The 20,083-nt window shown below is 47.0% G+C and overlaps 2 protein-coding genes across 2 annotated transcripts in view; one reads left to right on the top strand and one right to left on the bottom strand.

The window, feature by feature from the left end:
• The window catches only part of lrch1 (leucine-rich repeats and calponin homology (CH) domain containing 1), a 56,048-nt gene extending 55,569 nt beyond the window's left edge, over positions 1–479 (top strand). Inside the window, exon 20 of the mRNA XM_070914463.1 lies at positions 186–479. Within this exon, the coding sequence (XP_070770564.1) occupies positions 186–479 (294 nt within the window). The remainder of the gene's footprint in view (positions 1–185) is intronic.
• A 7,054-nt stretch (positions 480–7,533) lies between these two features.
• On the bottom strand, positions 7,534–12,079 carry esd (esterase D/formylglutathione hydrolase). The gene is made up of 9 exons (XM_070914407.1): positions 11,982–12,079; positions 11,112–11,186; positions 10,923–11,011; positions 10,207–10,305; positions 9,973–10,097; positions 9,754–9,873; positions 9,281–9,379; positions 9,027–9,194; positions 7,534–7,838 (listed from the first exon to the last, which is right to left on the bottom strand). The coding sequence occupies exons 2-9, from the start codon at positions 11,177–11,179 to the stop codon at positions 7,758–7,760; spliced, it is 849 nt and encodes a 282-aa protein (XP_070770508.1). The 5' UTR covers positions 11,180–11,186; positions 11,982–12,079; the 3' UTR covers positions 7,534–7,757.
• Between the last annotated feature and the right edge of the window lie 8,004 nt (positions 12,080–20,083).

Here is a 20,083-nt window from a genome sequence, read left to right as displayed (position 1 = left end):
TCCTCCTCACTTCCTTTGTTTCCTCCTCTTTCTTCTCCTCCCTGGCTTTTTTCTCCCTTTCCTCCTCCCTCCCTCCTTTTTTTTTCTTCCTTGTTTTCATTCTCCCCTCCTGCCCTTTTTTCTCCCTCCCTCCCTTCCTTCCTTCCTTCATTTATTTCCCCCTGTCTTCCTCTCGGGGGCGCCAGTCTTCCCTCTGTTCGCCCTATGACATCATCCAGTGCCGCCTGCAGCCGGTTCGCGCCACAGTTCAGGCGCTGGTTGCCTTGGATACAACCTCTCCGGACAGGAAACAGGAAAAGGCTATCTCGACTCCAAACCCCGCCTCCTCCGGGGTGTCAGAGACTCCCTCACTGGTTTCTGTTACCACTCAAACCCCGCCTCCCGCATGGCAGATCTGGGACCTTATTGGCTCAAGCCTGCTTCACGTCCTCTGCCTAGTTCTGCTGTTTGTGGCCTATAGTTGGAGCGAGCTAACGTAACCCGTGACAACAGGCCCTTGTCAGTCACCTGCCAGCCCCGCCCTCTTTCTGCTCCGGTCTACTCCTCCTTTTTTTTGCTGCATTTATGTCACATGGGAAAAATCACACTCAAAAATAAACCTTGTCTGGAAATGTGTAACGACACCCAAAAATACAGCATGCTCAGTCACAGTCTTTAAAGAGTCTCTGCCCCCCCCCCCCTTATTTAAAATGCTTTTGTCTTGTCACTTTTAAAGACTGTGGCTCCGAACCGTGATGGACACCTCTGGTTGATGCATTGATGATGAATGAATAATATGAATAAAGAGACACCGGCCCCACAGACCCCCACACCGGTAGAGACCCATGTAAGGAAACACCCTGGCTGAGCTACAACACAGGTGCCCGCACAGAAACTCTCTCCGGGGGAACGCAAACGTGCTTCTGTGACTCCCTGGGGGTCTTTGGGCCGACCGCAGTTGCTCGTCCCTGGTTAGGGGTCAGGGTTATTTAAGGGTGTTCTTGCTCTTTGTGAATCATACAAAACCAAGCTGACAACAAACTATTCATACACTCCTGTCATGACATTTTATTGATCCTGTGCGGGATCAATAAAAACCCTTCTAATCTTTAACTTTCTCTTCATCCCATGTGATTGGAATGCAGCGTCAGCATGAGCCTCTCTCCTCCTCTTTGATTTTTTTTTTCTTCCTCCTCTTGAATCAGCTCGGACGTTTTTTTCGTGTCTTTCGCAATAAAAAGTGGACACTGGACTCGCGTGGAGCAGCAGCTCACCCAAAGTCACCGCTGTCTTATCAACGCGCTGTACCGCGGCGATAATCTGGTCTGAGCCCTGGTTCAAAACGTTCAGGATCTAATTTTAAGTCCACCTGCCGGAGCCACGTACACACACTGCGTGTACAGTACGTAGAGCAGCCTGGTGCCAAATAAGGTCACAATAGCATCTGACTTGCTCGGCTCAAATCTCCCAGCAGCCATTTGGCACCATCATGGAGGTCTAGTTAGACGGCTGGCTGAAGGGGCAATGACAACTGGGTGTCCATGTAGCTACTCTCTGTTGTCGGATGTAGATTACAGATGACCCGGTAAAGGTGGACCCCTCCACTGTTCATCCATATCTAGTAATAATATACAAAATATTTGTGTTTTGCTTTAGTGGTCCGCCTGAATGCTGATGTTTATGTTTTAACCTAGATATCTGAAAGAAACTCACTTTTTTTTATGCAGTTTTAAGTAAGACGTCTTTTGACCTCAACCCACAACAACAACAACAACAACGACGACTGTTAGCTAACGAGCTAACAAAGCCAGTCAGGTGGACCGGTGGAACGCGTCCACCGCATGATGCGGAGAAGGAGTGCCGGAGACCTCCAATATGGCCGCCAAATGGTTGAAGCGCCCGCGTTTGACCAGTGACGCTCTTGAAACGAAGAGCGGGACGAAGGACTCGGTTTCACTTGAATCTTGAATCTGATCCACCCGCGCATTTAAAACTTGAAGTCGTGCGTGGTGGTTGCTCCCGTAGGCACGGGGGGGGGGCTGGACCGTGCACAAGTGGCGCTTTTGTTCTTTTCAAGCGGCGAGGAGCACGCGGAAGCCATATTACAAAAGCTATTTAGATGTTTGTTTTTCGGTCTGAATTTGTCGGATGATGATTTTAAAACGGTTATTCTGAGATGTTTTGACATTTTAAGAAAATGTGGATTTTATTCATTAGACTCATTAATTTCCATCTGTTTTGCTTTTCATTTGTTTGAATTCACACCGACCAACTCTGCTGTATCCTGATATGCAATGTGACCGTTTCCGAAGGGCTACAGACGCTAAGATGAGTTTACGAAGTTACATATTTATTCTTCTTCTCGAGCTGCTTGATACGAATACGGAGATTAGAGTGCCGCTCCGTTTGTTTGTAATGTTGCGATTAAAGCTGAGGAATGTGGATATTTTGCCGTGCCCGCTAGAAACTTTGAAAAACCTTCATCACTTAGCGCCGCCATGACGGCAGCTGGATCGGCTGTCGGGTTAATTCACAGGAACTGAACGAGTGCAGACGTGGAAACAGAAGGTGGCTCGTACATCATGAGGACTGGGACGTGAACGTTAAGACGCAAACCCGGCGTCAGAACCGTCTCTGGAAGCCGCACTTAACTGAAGTCGTTCGCTCATTCGTGTTCTGTGAATTAACTCCCGCAGTTCACTTCAGTTGTCTTCACCTCGTCTGCACAGATTTTCTAACTTTTCGTGCTGATGTGAATGGATTCTTTTTATGACTTGTGTGTGATGTCTGACGGTGTTTTAAAGACTGAGGTAATAAATGCAGTTTCGGGATGCAGTCTGTTCCGCGGAGTCATTGTTTCAGAGGCCTTTGAAGCAGACCTGCGGGCGAACACTCGAGGACCTGACCCCGACGGGAGACGCCGCGCTCTCATCTGTCCGTTAGAAACGACTAGCGGCCAGCCGAGAAACGATCCGGAACATAAACCCCCCCCCCCCCCCCCCCCCCAGCTCGTTGTTTTTGCCCAGATTAAACATGAGTCGGCGAGCTTCGGTTCCCGGTCTCTTTACGTGAAGCCAAGCTAACTGTCTCATGGCTGTCGCTTCATATTTAACGGACAGATGCGTGGTGTCGGTCTTCTCTCAACAAGAAAAGTAAATCAGCATGAAGTGTCAAACAGTTCCTTTCATCTGAGGTTTAATCTGAGGTTTAATCTGAGGTTTAATCTGGGGTTTAATCTGGGGTTTAATCTGGTCCAGAGCTCGACAGCAGCTGGAATAACTGGACGCAGAACGCCAGTTGACATGTTTCAAGTCCTGTTACATGAGACAAGATCTTTTCTGTTCAAGTATCAAGTATGACCCCCCCCCTCCCCCCCCTCCAAGATTAAACTACCCAACTAGTGTACTAACAGTATACTATTGATATACTTCTACTTTAGCTGATAATTTACATACTTCAGTAAGGTCTTGAACGCAGGACCTTTACTTGTACTGGAGTATTTTCACAGAGTGGTATTAGTACTTCTGAGTACTTCTTCCACCAGTCGTGGAAGAAGTACTCCAGAGCTCCAGAGTGCTGTGTGTGTCTCTCATGTCTCACTTCGGGTCTGAACCTCTAAATCTATCAGACCTTCAGGCTTTACACAGGGCTCGCTAACAGGACGTGTTTATTCTTCCAAGACCCTGTGTGTGTGTGTGTGTGTGTGTGTGTGTGTGTGTGTGTGTGTGTGTGTGTGTGTGTGTGTGTGTGTGTGTGTGTGTGTGTGTGTGCGTGCTGAACTCAGCAGGTGTTTGCTGTCCAACAGAAGTGCAGGTGAGACAGAAGCACACCTCACGTTTGGCAGCATTGTGTCTAAATCGTGTGCTGCCCTTGTCTCCTTCCTCCTCCACATCTGCTCCTCTTCTGTCTCCTCTCCTCTGCCCTGACTCTGGTCTCCCAGGACAAACTGTGCCTTCCCCACCACATCCTGGAGGAGAAGGGCCTGGTGAAGCTGGGCATCACGGTCCACGCCCTGGTGGACGAGACCCCCTCCAAACACCCCCTCCTGACGTGAGCGGCGGGAGACGGGCGGCGCCTCCACTGGCCGGCACGTCCATCAAACGCGCGCCTCATTCCGCATCCCTCTCTTCGACGGAGTGTTTTTTATTAGATTTCAGGATGCAAAGTGGTGTTCAGGGAACTAAAGAAGTGGATTTATTTACTGAGTCGTGAGGGGCGAGCCTCTGGTGGATTAAGGACTGATGAATCCAGCTGACGGAAGGTCAAAACGCCTTGACTGGTTCCCATCACGTGTTTGTGTCGGTTTCGGGGTGCGAGTGGAAATGAACCCCCGATGATTTCAACTCATTCCCTTCAGGTAAACTGTCGACTGAAGGGCGTCAATGCAACTCCGCTGTTTTCTTTTTAGAATTTCCTACACTGATTGGTACCAAAAATAATGACCGGCGGGAGTATTAGGGCCGCCGTGAGAGGGAGTAAAGTCAAAATACTTTCAGAACATCATGAGAACAAAGTGGTAGTATCACCAGATTTGATGGCTTTATTTATAACTGTCGTAACATTGCATATTTTTACTTACTTCACTCTAAAAGATCTGACATGTTTTGGCCCTGATGCTACTGTTGTACAAACATAATTTTTTTTTTAAAAATCCGGTATTTAAACGTAAATGAGATTTAGCGTCCGTGGAGCCGTTTGCAGCTTCCAATCTGAACCCTCTGGGCTGCCGTAGGACTTCACCTGTTTATTTCCTGCACTCTTAAAATGATTTTACAGACCAGTCAGTCATCCACAGATGATGGGCTTAGTGTTGCCGGACTGTTGAGGATTTGCTCTCAGTTCCCTGAAGAAGAAGAAGAAGAAGAAGAAGAGGAAGAAGTCGACTTTTAGAACATGAACGTATTTATAATATAAAGAGACGCTGAGATAAAGTGTGCGAGCTGTTGTAAACATTCAAGAAGAAATATCCCCCAAAAAATATTTTTCTCTAATATATTTTCGGTATAACCGTGTGTTTGCTAAACGTTTTCCTGGCTTTTCTGTGGCGCTCTCTGGATGTCCCCGAACCGGGTCCAGAGTCTGTGGGGACCCTGATGTGTGTTCATCAAGCCTCTGCTGGATTGAAACCAGTCCAGGTAATACTCTGATTTGGTCTTCTCTCACATGGCGGTAGTCAGTGTTCAGTCGGGGAGGGGGGGGGTGTAAGGGGCTAAAGGCAGACTTTTGAAGTGAAACTTGTTCATGTTTGGTTTCTTTACGAGATTCAGTGTTCTGATGTGCCAAAACTCGCGAGGTGTCGCTGAGAGGTGAGAACACACCCGCCACTGCTCAGAGGGTCAGCTATGATTCATCTCACCATCGATGTAGGCAGATAGAGGGGGGGGGGGGGGGGGGGGGGGTCGGGGTTTACTACACTGTCCGTGCTTCATTCCTCAGCCTGCTACGTCAGCAGTATTTCTGTGTGTGTGTGTGTGTGAATAAGGGAGTTGGCCTTTTGAATCATGTGGTAAAGCCGATCTGGCACAAACCTTTTTAAAGGGGCAGCAAGTAACTGTTGACCTTTATTAACCTGCTGGAAACTACAACCAACGCTGACATCACCGACTTCACCGTCGTCCAACTGCAGCAGCTGAGGATGCGTTCACAAATCTCTCGAATCTCAGAAAGCCCGTTCGGTTTTTCTTTTAAGCTGCTTTGATTTGGTTTTGGCCGCTAGAGGGCAGAGCACGCCGCGTTACGAGTGAGAATGATTTTTAATGAACCTCCAGGCTTTCCGTTCGTTGATTACTGATTCAGGGACAGTCAGAAGGCGGCGAGGCGTGGCTTGGGTTTGGTCACACATTTACGCGCCGCCCCCTTTTTAAACGCCACAGTGAACCCTCTCGCAGCGGCAGGCGTGTGTGAATGAGGCTTCGTCTTTCTGTACATATGAAGCAGCTCGGCACCCAGAGCTACTCTTTTTACGTTTCAGCAGTAACGAGAAACGCGAGCTTCCACTGGATCGATCCGACAGTTGCCAAAACAAGCATTTCCTCTCTTGCGAGTAAAGGACTTTATTTAAATGTACTATAGCCTGTGTACATATTATTTATCACGAGGACTTCTTGTCGTTGACTTCAGATTTGAGTCTGTATTTTATTTAAATTTTTTTTCTTGTACACTTCACCGCGAAACACTCACAAACACCTGTTCTTCACAATCTGCTGCCGAGTTGTCCACAATATCAAACTTAAGATGAATCCATGTTCACGCATTTCAACACTACGGGCAGCAACACAGATATTATAATATATATCAGCTATTATAACAGTATCATGTCTCCTTGTTGGCTAATCTGTAAAATAGAAGTCTTCCCAACAGTAAAACACCTTCACGTCAGGAGGATCCCGTCGGCCTTCTTGTGGCAGAGACGCCGACGTCTGTTTGTGTTCCAGCCGCGAGACGGATAAAGGTTTGTTCGTACGGGACGCGATCTCAAGACTCGTCATCGAGCGTGTTTTTTGGGAAAAGCAATAAAAACCAAAGCGGCTGCTTCCCCCCCCCCCCCCCCCCCCCGACAGAATCTGCACTTTAAACGTCCGTGTTTGTGTCTTTGTTTTGGCAACTGAGAGAATCGGAAATCACCGTTTAATCTGAGCTGAAGAGTTTCAAATGTGGCGCTGGTGTGAAACGTGCACGCGTGGATTTCCTGCTGAGCGCGAGGCAGCGTTGGGTGTTTTCTAACGTCTCTCTTTGTAGATATATAAACGGCCTCCCGCTCCCCCTTTTTTTTTTTTTTTTGTACTTTTCTGACTGGGAGGAAATGTATTTTTTAACGTGGCTTCTTTTCAGGTCTGTTGAAGCGTCGACGCAGCGAGACCTTTTGTAAAACTCTTTGTGAACCCTTTGTGTAATTTGTTGTACAGCAACTCAAATTGACATGCATGAAATGCCCCCTTTTAATGTCGCCTTAACTGCTGTGAATACTGTAAATACATGCACTGTATTTCTCATCACTTTATCAGTAAAGACCTCAACTGTCAAAACACGCTGCTTGTGTTCATTCGGAAGATGCTGCGGATGCTGAAAGGGTTCCACGTTCCCATCAAACCTTGACTCGTTTTGAAAATAAGAGTCAAAGTGATTCGACTTGAGTTGGTTGAGCCGTTGATTTCCAGGGGTTTAAATATTAATGAATTACTTGATGAGTGAAACATACTTATGAGTTATTTAACTTACGTACTGTAAATGTGTACATTTTTACATTCTGTAGAAAAGCCTGGACTGTAGTACCTTAACACAACTTATGAAATGGATATTTAGCTATGTGTTGATCTTTTTATCAAATGTTAATAATGGGATTGCAGTGGTGGTTGTAGCTCTCAACCTCGGAGGGATCCTGGACGATGATGATTTGAATGACCCCATGACCTTTCCTCTATCGCCACCTTCAGGACAAACTCTACACGTTCAGCTCCCCGGCGGGTAAGACTGTAATAAGGTCCGCTCCGCCGTGATGAAGAACACGTTAAGGTGTTTGGCAGGTTACTTTCGGTCAAGAACAAAACACCAAAATGAACAACCGAGGCTTTTATTCTGAAAAATACAGCTTTGACGGCTCTGCATCAACAAAAAACGGGCCGCAGGAGCGTTTCTTCGTGTTTGTTCTTATTCGAGGCTTCGGGTGCAACAGCTTCAGACTGGGTTGAATTGGTTACCAGGAACAGGGCTGAACACGAAGCAGAAGAGCTGGAGGCGGAGCGGAGCGCCCTGAGCCGCCCTCCTCTCTTGGTGGAGGTTCAGGCGTTCAGGTACTTGGCGTGGTGCTTGATGTGGTCGTTCATGAAGGAGTAGATGAAGAAGTAGCTGTGGTCGTAGCCCTGCAGGAGGAAAAACGCAGCGTTACCGCCAAAGTCTTGAACGTGTCTGCAGGTTTTGCCTTTGAAGGAAATTCGATGGATGTCAAAGGCTTTAGATAACCTTTAACCAAGAGGATGTCGATTCTGACGGAATCTCTGGGGCCTCGGCATGCTTGTCAATGACGAGATGAGGTCTGGGATTCATTCGTCTACATATTAATAATGAACTGAGGTATTTCAAACAAGTTTACAATAATAAATGTCAGACAAAACAAGACGTCTGGAGGTCTAGACTGCAGAAAAGTCTTTCTATTATCTGTGACTTTCACTCGTAATTCTATCACTTACGCTAGTGAAACGACTCACTTTAGACCACAGAAGGGTGGAACTGGGGTAAATTATAGACAGTCTGCAGCATGTTGATAAAAATAAGATGCACTTCAACTGTGAACTGATAGCCTGACGCTGTTAGTTTATTATGAACATGATGTTAAACCATTTATCTGTGCACTTGAATTAAGACCAGGACGTGAGGCGCTTTGTCTATGTGGCCACATGGTGGCGCGGTGTGTGGTTAAAAACTACTTCCTATACGCTGAGAAAATAAAAGCTGATGCTCAAACTGTTGTATTAATAATATTAAAGGCTAAACTGACTTCAAGCTGATTCATAAACTATTTACAATAAGTTCTACATTTGCATTTTTCCCATGTTATATCTTAGATGTTTAGATATTTATGAATGTGTTTATTATCAATTACACATATCATTTTCTTAAGCATGTAGTTTTGTGAATAACTACTTTTTTCTTGCTTCTTATTTACTTACACACACACGTGTGTACGTGTGTGTGCGTACAGACAAATAAAATTGTATTGAATTATATCACAAAGGTCGTAAGCACACATGCCATTGGAATGTGTCTTATTAAGTTTCTCATTTCATGTCATTATAAAAGCATAAAAACAGGTTTATGGTCCTCTGTCATATCTGATGCTACATCAGACTAACTGATTCTTTTGGTTTAAAAAAAAATAAACCCATTCAGTAATTAATAATGAAGATGAACACTGTAGTGACAGCCCTAACACACAACACCTGACTGCCTGCCACGATTCTCCCAGCATGCAACCGTTTTTAAAGAATGTCTTCCTGAGACTTTACTGTGAAGAGTCAGTGCTTTTACTCTGACAGACTACGGGAACTGACCGGCTGCAGTCGGAAGACGACGGGGATCTTCTTCTCGGAGCAGACGGCGATCAGGTTGTCGGGCAGCAGCTGGCTGGCCGACAGGAACTGGTCGTCACGGCCCTGATCGATGAGGATGTCGAGCTGAGGACCGGAGTACGCCGCCGCCAACGCGGTCGCATCGTACGCCTGAGAGGCGGCGAGAGGAGAGGAGGGTTAGTTTAAAACACCTCTGACACCATCGATCATCGACCGGCAGTCCGGGGTGCTCTCACCTCCCACGTGGACCTGTCGGAGCCCAGGTACCCTGAGAAGGCCTTCTGTCCCCAGGGACACTGCATGGGGTTACAGATGGGAGCGAACGCGGAGACGGCCTGCGGGAGACGGACGAAATACAAGCATCGACAGGAAGTGGTTGACAAGGTCAATCACTGATACTTGTCCCTGTATTTATGTCATCATGTTTGCACATTGCGAACAATAAAGTTTCTCACTCTTTACTTTGTGTTTGTTTTGTTTGTCAGCTGTGGTTCACTCTGTAGCAGTGACCTCGTGTACTCTGTGTGTGTGTGTGTGTATTTAAATAACATCACTTTCACCTGTTACATTACTGGGGGGGGGGGGGGGGGGCTTTTGATTTGGTATTTTTGCTCAAAAGAAAATTGCCAATAAACCCCAAACTGCTGTCTGACCCTCTGAGGTGGTTCATTAAATACTGCCACACTCCAATCATCAGTGTATGCTGTACCTTGTATTTCCCGGGGTTCTTCAGGGCACAGGTGAGCGCCCCGTGGCCGCCCATGGAGTGACCGCTGATGGACATCCTGTCGGGGTCGGTGGGGAAGTTAGCGTTGATCAGTTTGGGGAGCTGAGGGAGAGAGAGGGAGATCGTCAGGAACACTAATCAGCTCGAAGTACAACTGAAAGGTGTTTTTCAGATGAGCAGGTGACGTTAAGTCCAACGTGCCTCCTGAGTGACGTAGGAGTACATGCGGTAGTTGGTCTTCCAGGGGTCCTGCGTGGCGTCGACGTAGAAACCGGCTCCAGTGCCGAAATCCCAGCTCTCGTCCTCCCCCTCGATGTTACAGCCGCCTGATGCAGGAAACAGGAAGTGATCTAAAGCGGCTCAAAGCTGGTTGCTGGTCCAGGCTTATGATTGGCCAGTCATACAACTCTCTCGTGTGTGTGTGTGTGTGCATACGTGGGCTGGTGTCCGGAGCTACGATGATGATGCCATGCTCTGCGGCAGCCAGCTGACTGCCAGCTTTGGTGATGACGTTCTGCTCGGAGCACGTCAGGCCTGCAGAGAAAGACATGACTTCTGATTTTAGGTGAAAGGTGATCAGGTCTTATATTTTATTTTATTTAATTCACAGCCTGATGTCTTCCTCTTCTTAAAACTCATCAGGGAGCCTCACTGTTGTTTCCTTCAACACACACACACACACACTTCAGTTTATCTTGACACACACGCACCGCCCTGCTGCCCCAAACACTCACCACATTCCGCACCACATGTGGATTCATCCGCCGATGAAAATAGTCCCCAACACATGCACTATTTCCTCCTGTTGGTTTTGATGAAAACTACAGTGTAGCAGCTGTTCGGGGGACACGACTGAGCCTTTTGAAACATGAAACTACACATTGGTTTTGTAGTTGTTGTTTTTTTAGGATTGACGTCTTCACCGAGTGCCACAGACAGACGGGAAGCAAGAAAGTGTTGAGAGACGGACACTTTTTTTTTTTCATGGGATTTGTTAGCAATAAAAATTTAAAAAAAACAACACAGAATAAAGCTTTAAGATTTAAGAAGATGAACATGTGGCCTAAGTTACTGCACCAGAAGACCTCTCCCTCTTTTATCTCTTGTGTGTGTGAGCTCGTTCATCACCCGACAGCCGGCCGCGCACTCACCAGAGAGCCAGTACATGACGGGACATTTGTCGGCCTCAGCTTTGGGAGGCAGGTAGACGGCAAACTTCATCTTACACTTGAGCTCGGTGCTGCACGGAGGAGGAAACACAGACGCACGCGTGAATTCACAGCTCCGCAGGTGCGCGCCACAGCTCCCCGCTGAACCTTGGGGGTGTGCAAAGATCTCACCTGTCGTGTTCGAACACCTTCTGGAGGCCACCAGCGCACTTGTTGGAGGACACTTGCGTGAGGGCCATCTCTGATCTACAGAGAGACAGGGGCAGAATGATAACCACAACTGAATCTCATACTACACCACTGCTGTCCCAACCAATTTAACCCCTAACACCTAATTGAGGATCGATGAGGATCTCTCCCAAAAAGGCAGACGAACACATTATCAGGTCTGCAGTAGTTTGACGACTTGTGTAAAAGTTGGATTGGGGGGGGGGGGACTGACGCACACGTTTGGAAAATGAATGAGTGAGGTTGGTGAGCATTAATAACCAGTTAGCCCTCGTTAGCTAAAAGGAAATAAGCGTCACGTCACTCTGCAGTTTTATTGTTGTTCACAGAACTATCAATTAGCACTATTAATTGACTCATATTAAGCTGCTTCCACTGACTCGTGGCCTCCTTTGAAATGGTAGAATAAAATATCACTGACTTTCAGACGTTACCGTTAGTGGCAGCGACACACACACAGCACATTAAAAACCACTACTACGTCATTCAAATAACGTTTCCCATCGTCCGTGTGCCCACAACATGTTTCCAAATTCGAAATAATTATGAATATATGCTCGACCACCGCCTAGTTTAATAAGCAAAGAACATTAAAAAAAATACATAATATTTTGAATAGAGTTTGGCGTACAGTATCCCATATCAGGGGGCGGTGGGAGGGGGGGGGGGGCGCGTGCAGGGGTTAGCAAGTAAAGTTAGCGCTCGTGTCAGCATCGTTAGCTGCTAATCATGAACGCCAGCTTTAAGTTGAATCGCTTTATAAGTTGCTAAAAGCAGACAAACTAACTACTACGTATATTCCTCGGAGCATACCTCACTGAAACACGGTGTTTCGTAGAAAAACGTGCTAGCTAGCTAGCTAACTCCGCCGCCGGTGCAGTCCAGAGCGTCCAGAGTCCAGCGACGTCGGGGTAAACGGGGTGACGTCAGGGGAGCCGCCCCCTCCACGGTTAACGCCCGAGGCGTAACGCGCACGCTCGGACGCTAGATGGCGGTGGTGTTTACGTATGGGTATCTCTATATGCTGATGTAGATATGCATGTCCAGTTCATTGACTTCTTGTGGGTTAGGGTTATTATTACTTGTCACAAGCACAAAAACAAAGTAGATGGATTATTATTGTGAGACTAGTAAAACATGGCTCTTCTGAATGCTTGACATCACAGGAAATGTGCAGTTATACAAAACAAATAAATAATTCTGATGCAAAGAGATATCCCTTCATCCCCGTGCAGGTTTCATTTTTCCATTTTCAATTTTTCTGTTTTTACAGGAAGGAACACACGCTGATCAACGTCCCCGCAAATGTGTCAACTGTTGTTCCTCCATCAGAACGAGAGATTATGATATATATATATATATATGTAAATGAAGCTACCCAGCAGTATTTAAAGCTCCACTATCACCAGCTGCAACAATAAAGTGATGAACACATTAAAGCATCGATAAGCAAATAATATGATATATGCTGTATTATTCTGAAATGGGCCATTCTGCATAATGAGTACTTTTATAGTATGTTTTGATGATAACACTTCTCACATGAATGCAGGACTTTTACCTGTAACAGAGTCCCAAAAGACATGTTCCACCTTTGGAGACACATTTAAGTCTTTTCCAAAGAAAATAGATATAAAACCTCACAGTTGTTGAAAGCTGAGCATCATATCGACCATCCCTGATCACCCGTGTGTGTGTGTGTGTGTGTGTGTGTGTGTGTGTGTGTGTGTGTGTGTGTGTGTGAGAGAGAAAACTCACTTCGTGTGACTAAAACACTGGAAAATGAAATGACTGTCCCTCTGTGTTTTTGTAGTCTGTATCATTTCCCTCTCTGGTCATATCTGCCTGTTTCCCTGCACCACCTTCCTCTCCCTGTCAGCCTCCATCTCCTCTTCCTCGCTCTCCATGTCATCAGTTTCCTCGGCGATCTTCATCCCGCTCACCTCACCTGTGTCCGCAGAGCAGGATTTGGGTTGTAAAAATATATTTTTTAAATACACACACAGTGACACCAATACTTGTGTTTTGTCTGTCTCTGCAGCTGCTTCCTAAATTAGACCGTTTCAAATCACGCCCCCCCCCCCCCCCCCCACACACACACACACACACACACACACACACACACCAGATTAAATACACTGAGCATCCTCAAATACACTCTCCGCTCTCAACGTGATTATGGTTCCGCCTGCAGCCATGTGAGCCGGAAGATTCCATTAAAGTGAATCAGTCACACGTTCTCATCAGGAGACGTCCTTCACCTGGACAGGCGTGTGTGTGTGTGTGTGTGTCCTGACATCTACCCTGCTGAAGTGTCCCTGATCAGGGTTTTGGTCTGTACCTGACCTCTGATCTCCCTCTGACTGTGGGACTGAACTATTGACAATCATCCACCTTCTATTAAATAACACTTTCATTAAAAAAAAAAAAAACATGGAGATTTCAAAAATAAAAGTCATAATTGTGAGAAAAGTAAGAATATTTAGAATGGGAATATATGGGAATATCATCGTGTCATCACACACACACGCACACACGTCATCGACCGGCACCTTCTTCTCGGTGTGTCTCCGCCAGACGTCTCGCGCTTCGTGAAACACCTCCACACGTTCAATTTGGACAAAAGGAAACCATGAACTCGAGGGTGAAGTCAAAAAACATTTTCCTGTGTGTGATTCACCGCTTCTCGTCCTGGATATGGACAGCGGCTCCTCTCTCCCCTGGCCAGCCCTCCCAAATACCACCTGTCAGTCAAAGTCCGTATTAGAGAGGAGGCTCAGCGGGAGCCTCTGAGCACGCGTGTGTGTGTGTGTGTGTGTGTGTGTGTGTAAACATGTGAAGGTAAAAGAAGAGTAATTAACCTCTCCCCCTTAAAGAGGACGTCTGCAGGCTCAGACGGAGCCGCTAATAATCCTGCAGGACACGAACAGAGAGACAGGCGAGGTCTCGCCGGGGACAGCGTCCGCCATCTGGAAACCTCACAGAAATGTCAGCCGGGTCACGTCACTTTCGGTTTGCTTGGACCATCACTCGGAGGAGGTTTTGACTTTTGGGTATTTTTTTTTTTTTTTTTTTTTGAAGGTTTCAGTCTGAGAAATAGTAGAGCTTCAAAAAAAAAAAAAAGCACAGAAAGTCAGAAAAAAGTAGAAGAATAACCTGCAACAGGGCTCCGTTAACCCCGTCAGTCCCAGCCGAGCGCTGCCGTCCCACTCGCTGTTTAAACTGACTGGTCTTTTCTGGCTGTCAGTCGACGCCGATCGCTTAGACGTGGTCCTTGTGTCTGTTAACGCCTCCTGACGGGAGATGATGCTGAACGCTGGACAGCTGGTTGGGACGCTTCAGTGAGCTGTGTGTTGACCCTTGACCCCACGAAAGTCAGAAAAGTTGGCGGTGCTTTGAGTAAATCTAGTTCTCCTCCCGCCTTACTCAGTGATCAGCAGTGTGTCGTGTCAGTTTCAGCTATCTCCTGTTTAACCTTCAGTCCTAATAAAATACATCTTTTTTTATATATATATATGATATATCTTGAGCCAATAGAGCTTCATTTTCAAACAGTTCTGTGCTTCTTAAACGTAATAAGTGTTTGTCAGCGTCACTCACAGAAAGCCGAGAGGACCAAACGCTTCCTGTGCCACTGATGGTCTGTTAAATATTTCATTTCATTTCATCCCCCAAGTATAAAACATTTCTTTGTGTCGTTTTTGACAGATTACAGCATGTGCTTCAGCGTCTCTTTGTGCTGCTGCAACAACTGCTGATCTCTTCCGAAGATCATCTTTTTTTCTTTTCCTATTTGAACCATTTCACTGTTCATCCATGTACTTTTTCGTCTTCATCTCACAGGTGCGAGTGCTCCCCGCTCGGGAATCACTCGCTTTTGAGTATCGAAAGTAAAAGTTAAACGAGTTAAAGGCGCCTGTCGGTAACTCCAGCTGTGGTGGAAGAAAAGGTCCAATATTTTCCAGTCCTATGTTTGTTTTATTTACAGCGCTGTAGTCTGCTGTTTTCTATGAACCGTGCAGCAAATGAATTTCTGCAAGTGCTTCCGAGCTAAAGAGGAAAGTACCTCCAATTTGTACTGTAAGTGCAGTACTTGAATACATGTGCAGTTGGTCATAGTTTTTATTTGCATTGCTTTCCATCGCTGTGTTTCGAAGTCGTCAACTTAAACGTGAGAGAAAATGAAGAAAATGAAAATGGACCTCAAGAACCTGCTGGTCTCTCCTGCACACTTTTTTTTAAAATGTGAATCGCCTCATAACAGTCGGAGTCAGACTCCAAAGACAGAGCGCTGATTAACGTTGTCATTTATTTAGTCGCGAGATGATTTAGTAATCATTTCAAATATTAAAACGACGTGTGGAAAAGTTCTGGAATTAATGAATGTTAACAAGCTAATAAAGAGGTAAAGAGTCAAATGAATAAGATATGGACAAAGTTGGAAGTCATGAATCTGCGTCTCCGGGAGTCAGCGATCATGTGACTCCTCAGCAGCGGGATAACGACACTCGGAGACGATGCCCAGAGGTCCTTCATCAGCAGACTGCCGGCGAGAGGACACCTGATCTATCTCAGTGACATTGATTCAATTCATGAAACGACAAAGAGCTCATTATGAGAAGACTCACGGAGGTTGTTGGGTTTTTTTTTTTTTTTATGAACTTGTGATGTTAACGTGCGCGCCCAAGATAACAAAAACAAATCCTCTCTCGGCCGGAGTGACAGTTCAGGACATTCATAGACCACAGGTACTGGATCTGTTTTGTTGACGTGGTTTCTGCTCACCGTTTATGGCAGTCACATATCTTCTACTACACGGAAAAACTCAAAAAACATCCCAAATGCGAAGAAAACGGAGTGAAGTCGTGATGTCATGACGATGTGAGGTCGTGATGTCATGACGATGTGAAGTCGTGGTGTCATGACGGTGTGATGTCATGACGTGCTGACGGCCGACCTGTCCCTTTCTCCTGGACATGTCTGTTATTTTGCAGCAGTTAGCGTCACTTTCCTGCAGGACCTTTCTGCCTTTAATACACTCCCTCTCAGCTGCTCGTCCACGTGCACGCCGCGCACTGACTGAACCCATTGCTGCGCACGTGATCCTGCGACCGATCTGGTGCTGCCCCCGTCTTTCAGGACTTTGGGGGCTCCATCAGGACTTTTGGAGTTAATCGTGCAAATCGCATAAATGTCTGAAGTCTAACTCTGACACGCTGGATGTTACAAACACAGTAGGATAGGGTCGATCAATGAAACGGCCAATAGACACGCTCACTGAAGACCGTCTGTCTGCAGTGTCTCCATCCCGCTGTTATGTGGAGACACGGAGCCCTGCTGTAAAACGAAGTGAGACCTCAGTGGAGTCCAAACTGTCTCAGAGGTTTCTCTCACTTCGCTGGAGTATCGAACACACTGTCGTTAGTCCAAACACCTCCACCTGTAACACCCTCGGCTTCACCTCAGGGCTCCGCGCTGTCACAGTCGAACACAGCAGATCACATCGTTCTGTTTTATAGATTCTTCGGTCCTGCTCAGCACCACCAGTCTGCTTTCTGCCTCGTCTCTGAGCTCAGTTGCGGAGGCTGACGCGCCGCCGGTCCCGTCCCCTCTCCGCTCGCTCCTCGTTCTTATTCAGTTGACGGAGCGGACGGATGCCGGCGAGGCGCCGCCAGAGTCTCAAAGGCTCAAACCAAACTGGATCGAGCTGATTGTCACGAGCCCCTCGCTACAGATTAGACGGCATCTGTAACACGCGGCTGTAATTGCCATCTTGGCATTTTGAAAACTTCCCCCGTGTTGCAGCTTCTGAAATCAGACAAACAAACATTTATCACAGGTTTATGGACTTTAAATGGACTGAAGTCTCCTCATAACTGCTCCCAGCAGTCTTCGAGCTTGGCACATGTGAAGACGTGGATCTGCAGAACAGCTTCAGGTCTCTCGGGCCAGCGAGCAAAAGTCTGCGGGACTTCTGCTGAACCCGGCTTTAAATGAAACCGCCAGCTTCTTGGGTTTCTAGCTTGGTGTTATGATCAGTTGCAATAATTGCAACGTTGCCAACTTTGAGAAATCACTTATTTAGCTCTATTTGGTGGTCGAGAATACTCACTCACTCACTGTCGCTGCATGAAGGCGAAGTTAGCATGTTAGCTCCTGCCCAGCTAGTTCACTAAGCAACCCCCCCCACCCCCAGACTCCTTCAACTTCTTTCAAGAGGTCCTGCGAGCCTCGAGGCTGTCCCCTTCGCTGCCTGTCACATTTCATGGGACACCACACGCGAACGCTTGCGCACTTGTTTTAAGCGCTTATGTAACGTTGGAAACTGGCTCTCGCATCTGCTGCTTTCTGGACAAAATAGCAGAGGCGCCGCTCTGCCGGCGGCTGGATGCTGAATTACGGCATAAGGCCGCCTGACGTCACTCCGGTGCATATTATTCATCTAATTTGCATCTTTCTTTTAAGTAGTCTGGACTTGGGATGTTGCTAACGAGGAGAGGACGTTCTTTAGCGACTTTAAAGAGATGCATTTAGTGACTCTGCTGGGCGGACATTTTCTATTTTCCCTTGAAGGAAGGACTTCTGTGTGAAAGGCTCGACGCAGCACTGAATGAATCAACCAGCAAGTATAGTGTGTGTATCACAGCCTGATATATCTTCTTCTTCTTATTATTATTATTATTATGTTCCTTCATCAAGGCTTCACATCTTCAGTAGGAGCCACAGACGGGTCAGGAGATGGGTTCTCACTGAGAGACGGACTATTTCTTCGTCGGCAGCAGTGATTCCCCAGGAGTCCTGTCGGCCACGTGTTGTTGTTTTTCACACTGAAACAAACAAGACGCCGCACATTAACCAGTGAGCTTTAGCGGCTTAGCTGCTTCCTTCGTGCTCCTTTTACTGACTGGCTGCTCGTTGCAGGACGATCTTCTCCCCGAAAGAAAGCGAGGAACTGCATTTCCCAGCTGCTCTTCATCCTCGCAGCTCCCCCCCCACCCCCACCCCGTTTCGTCTCCTCATTCTCTCAATTGCCTTCAAACACCGAGGCAACTCCTGCGTGGCAGCTGGATCACTGTAATTGGACCAAATATATCTTCAGCAGCTCCGGTGGGAGAAAGAAGTCACGCAGGAGCCGAGGCCGTCGATATCACAGCAGCAGAACTTGATGCTTTCTTGGACTGTGACACCACCAGCTCGTTGGGTCGCGGGTGGAAAGTGCCCCGTAGCCAGTCACACAGTCATCTAATCCCACCCCCCCCCCCCCCCCTAAAATGATTGACATGACAGAGCACCCCAAATATTAACACACCTCACTCTAAACATAAATCAAACAGAAAGGCCCAAATTATAACATGCATGTACAGCAACGCAAATATTATTTGAGGGCCCCTCAGAGAGTCCTCAGAGCCCTGCGGGTCTGAAGGAATCCAGTGTCTGAAAATATCAAAACAAGAAAGTGTTGTTGTTTTTTTTTTAAAGTAAGTCCTCGCCTTCAAAATAAAACGCTGTGTGTCTCAGGTAGTTTCAGTGTTGCTGGCAGCTGATCTGGATGTGAAATATCTTCCTGTGGCGGTGAAATGTTTTCCCTGTCCCTTCAGTTTCAGACTGCAGCCTCAGAGTCCTGCGACACAGTGAACACACACAACACACACACTTTAAACTACAAATACTTCCTCAGTCTGCAAACACACACGTGTAAGTATGAAACACACGAAAACAACAACAACAACAACACTCTCTCTCTCTCTCTCTCTCTCTCTCTCTCACTGTCATTCTGGCTCGTTTCACCTTTTCGCCTCAGCTCGTCATCTGTCCTCATTTTTACTAAAACGTGTTTCAACATTTAGAGCTTTAATCGGTCCCGTAGCCTAAAAGGGAACTTGTATTTGCTCATTACCCCCCTCAATAGCATTTGAATAGTTAACGAGAAAAGTAACGACTAATTAGTTGACCTCATCCCAATCTTTTTTTTTTTTTTGCGAGCGTCGCATTAGAGACGTTTTTTTGCATTCGCTTGAGGTCCCTTTCTGTTGAGTTGATGCGCTGAACGACGATGATGCGAGTGATCGGCGGTTTCAGCTCACTCGGCCCCGTGTGTTGTGGGGTGTTTACGCTGGAGAGCGTGCAAGGAGTAAAATAAGTTCAGGCGTCGAGGAGCAGATCTGTGAAGGCGCGATGAGCTCGGAGTAACCGTCCGCAGCTCCGAAGCCGACATAATGAAATACCTTTTTATTCGCTCCTGCTGCTCCGACAGACGGAGCGCGCTCGGAGCCAGAGAGGGAGCTGTCAATCAAGCAAATGGAGAAGGAGAGTGTGTGTGTGAGAGAGAGAGAGAGAGAGAGAGAGAGAGAGAGAGAGCAAATACAACCATCTGCACAATAAACTCTGTTTCTGTAAATCCACATAATGTGTGTGTGTGTGTGTGTGTGTGTGTGGTACAGTACGTCTGCAGATTCGCCTGGTGTCTGGTTGCCTTGATGTGGCGTTCGGCTGCCGTGGCAACAGCTGCTGCCGCTCTGCTCCTGACTGACATTGATTGGCTATGATTGGCTGACCAGCTCCTGTCAGACGAGCAGGAAGCGGCTGTAATTGGCTGCGACACGAGTGCTGAGGGAGGTGACCAGCGTAAAGGTCAGCCGGCTCATTGGACGAGTGTGTGTGTGTGTGTGTGTGTGTGTGTGTGTGTGTGTGTATGTGTGTCCTGTTGCATTTCAAATCTTTTTGAGGACCAACCTGAGCTTTGGACTGACAGTGAGGACATGTTTTGAAAGTGAGGACGTGGTCTGTGGATGTTTGAGGGTTAAGACCTGGTCTTAGGGGTTAAGGCCTGAATCAGGTTGGCGTTAGAGGGGCAGGGGAAGTACAAGCATGTGGGTTCATGCTCTGTCTGTACTCTTACCAGAGCAGTGACAACA

This window comes from Enoplosus armatus, chromosome 11 (genome assembly GCF_043641665.1).
Source record: "Enoplosus armatus isolate fEnoArm2 chromosome 11, fEnoArm2.hap1, whole genome shotgun sequence".
NCBI lineage: Eukaryota > Metazoa > Chordata > Actinopteri > Centrarchiformes > Enoplosidae > Enoplosus > Enoplosus armatus.
The sequence above is the reverse complement of the archived record's forward strand: the minus strand, read 5'-3'. Positions and strand labels throughout refer to the sequence as shown.

Coding starts and splice junctions, on each gene's coding strand:
- esd (XM_070914407.1), bottom strand. CDS start 11,179: ATGGCCCTCACGCAAGTGTCCTCCAACAAGTGCGCTGGTGGCCTCCAG. Junction 9,874..9,972: donor ACTCCTACGTCACTCAGGAG/GCACGTTGGACT, acceptor TCTCTCCCTCAG/CTCCCCAAACTGATCAACGC. Junction 9,195..9,280: donor CCGACAGGTCCACGTGGGAG/GTGAGAGCACCC, acceptor GCCGCCTCTCAG/GCGTACGATGCGACCGCGTT.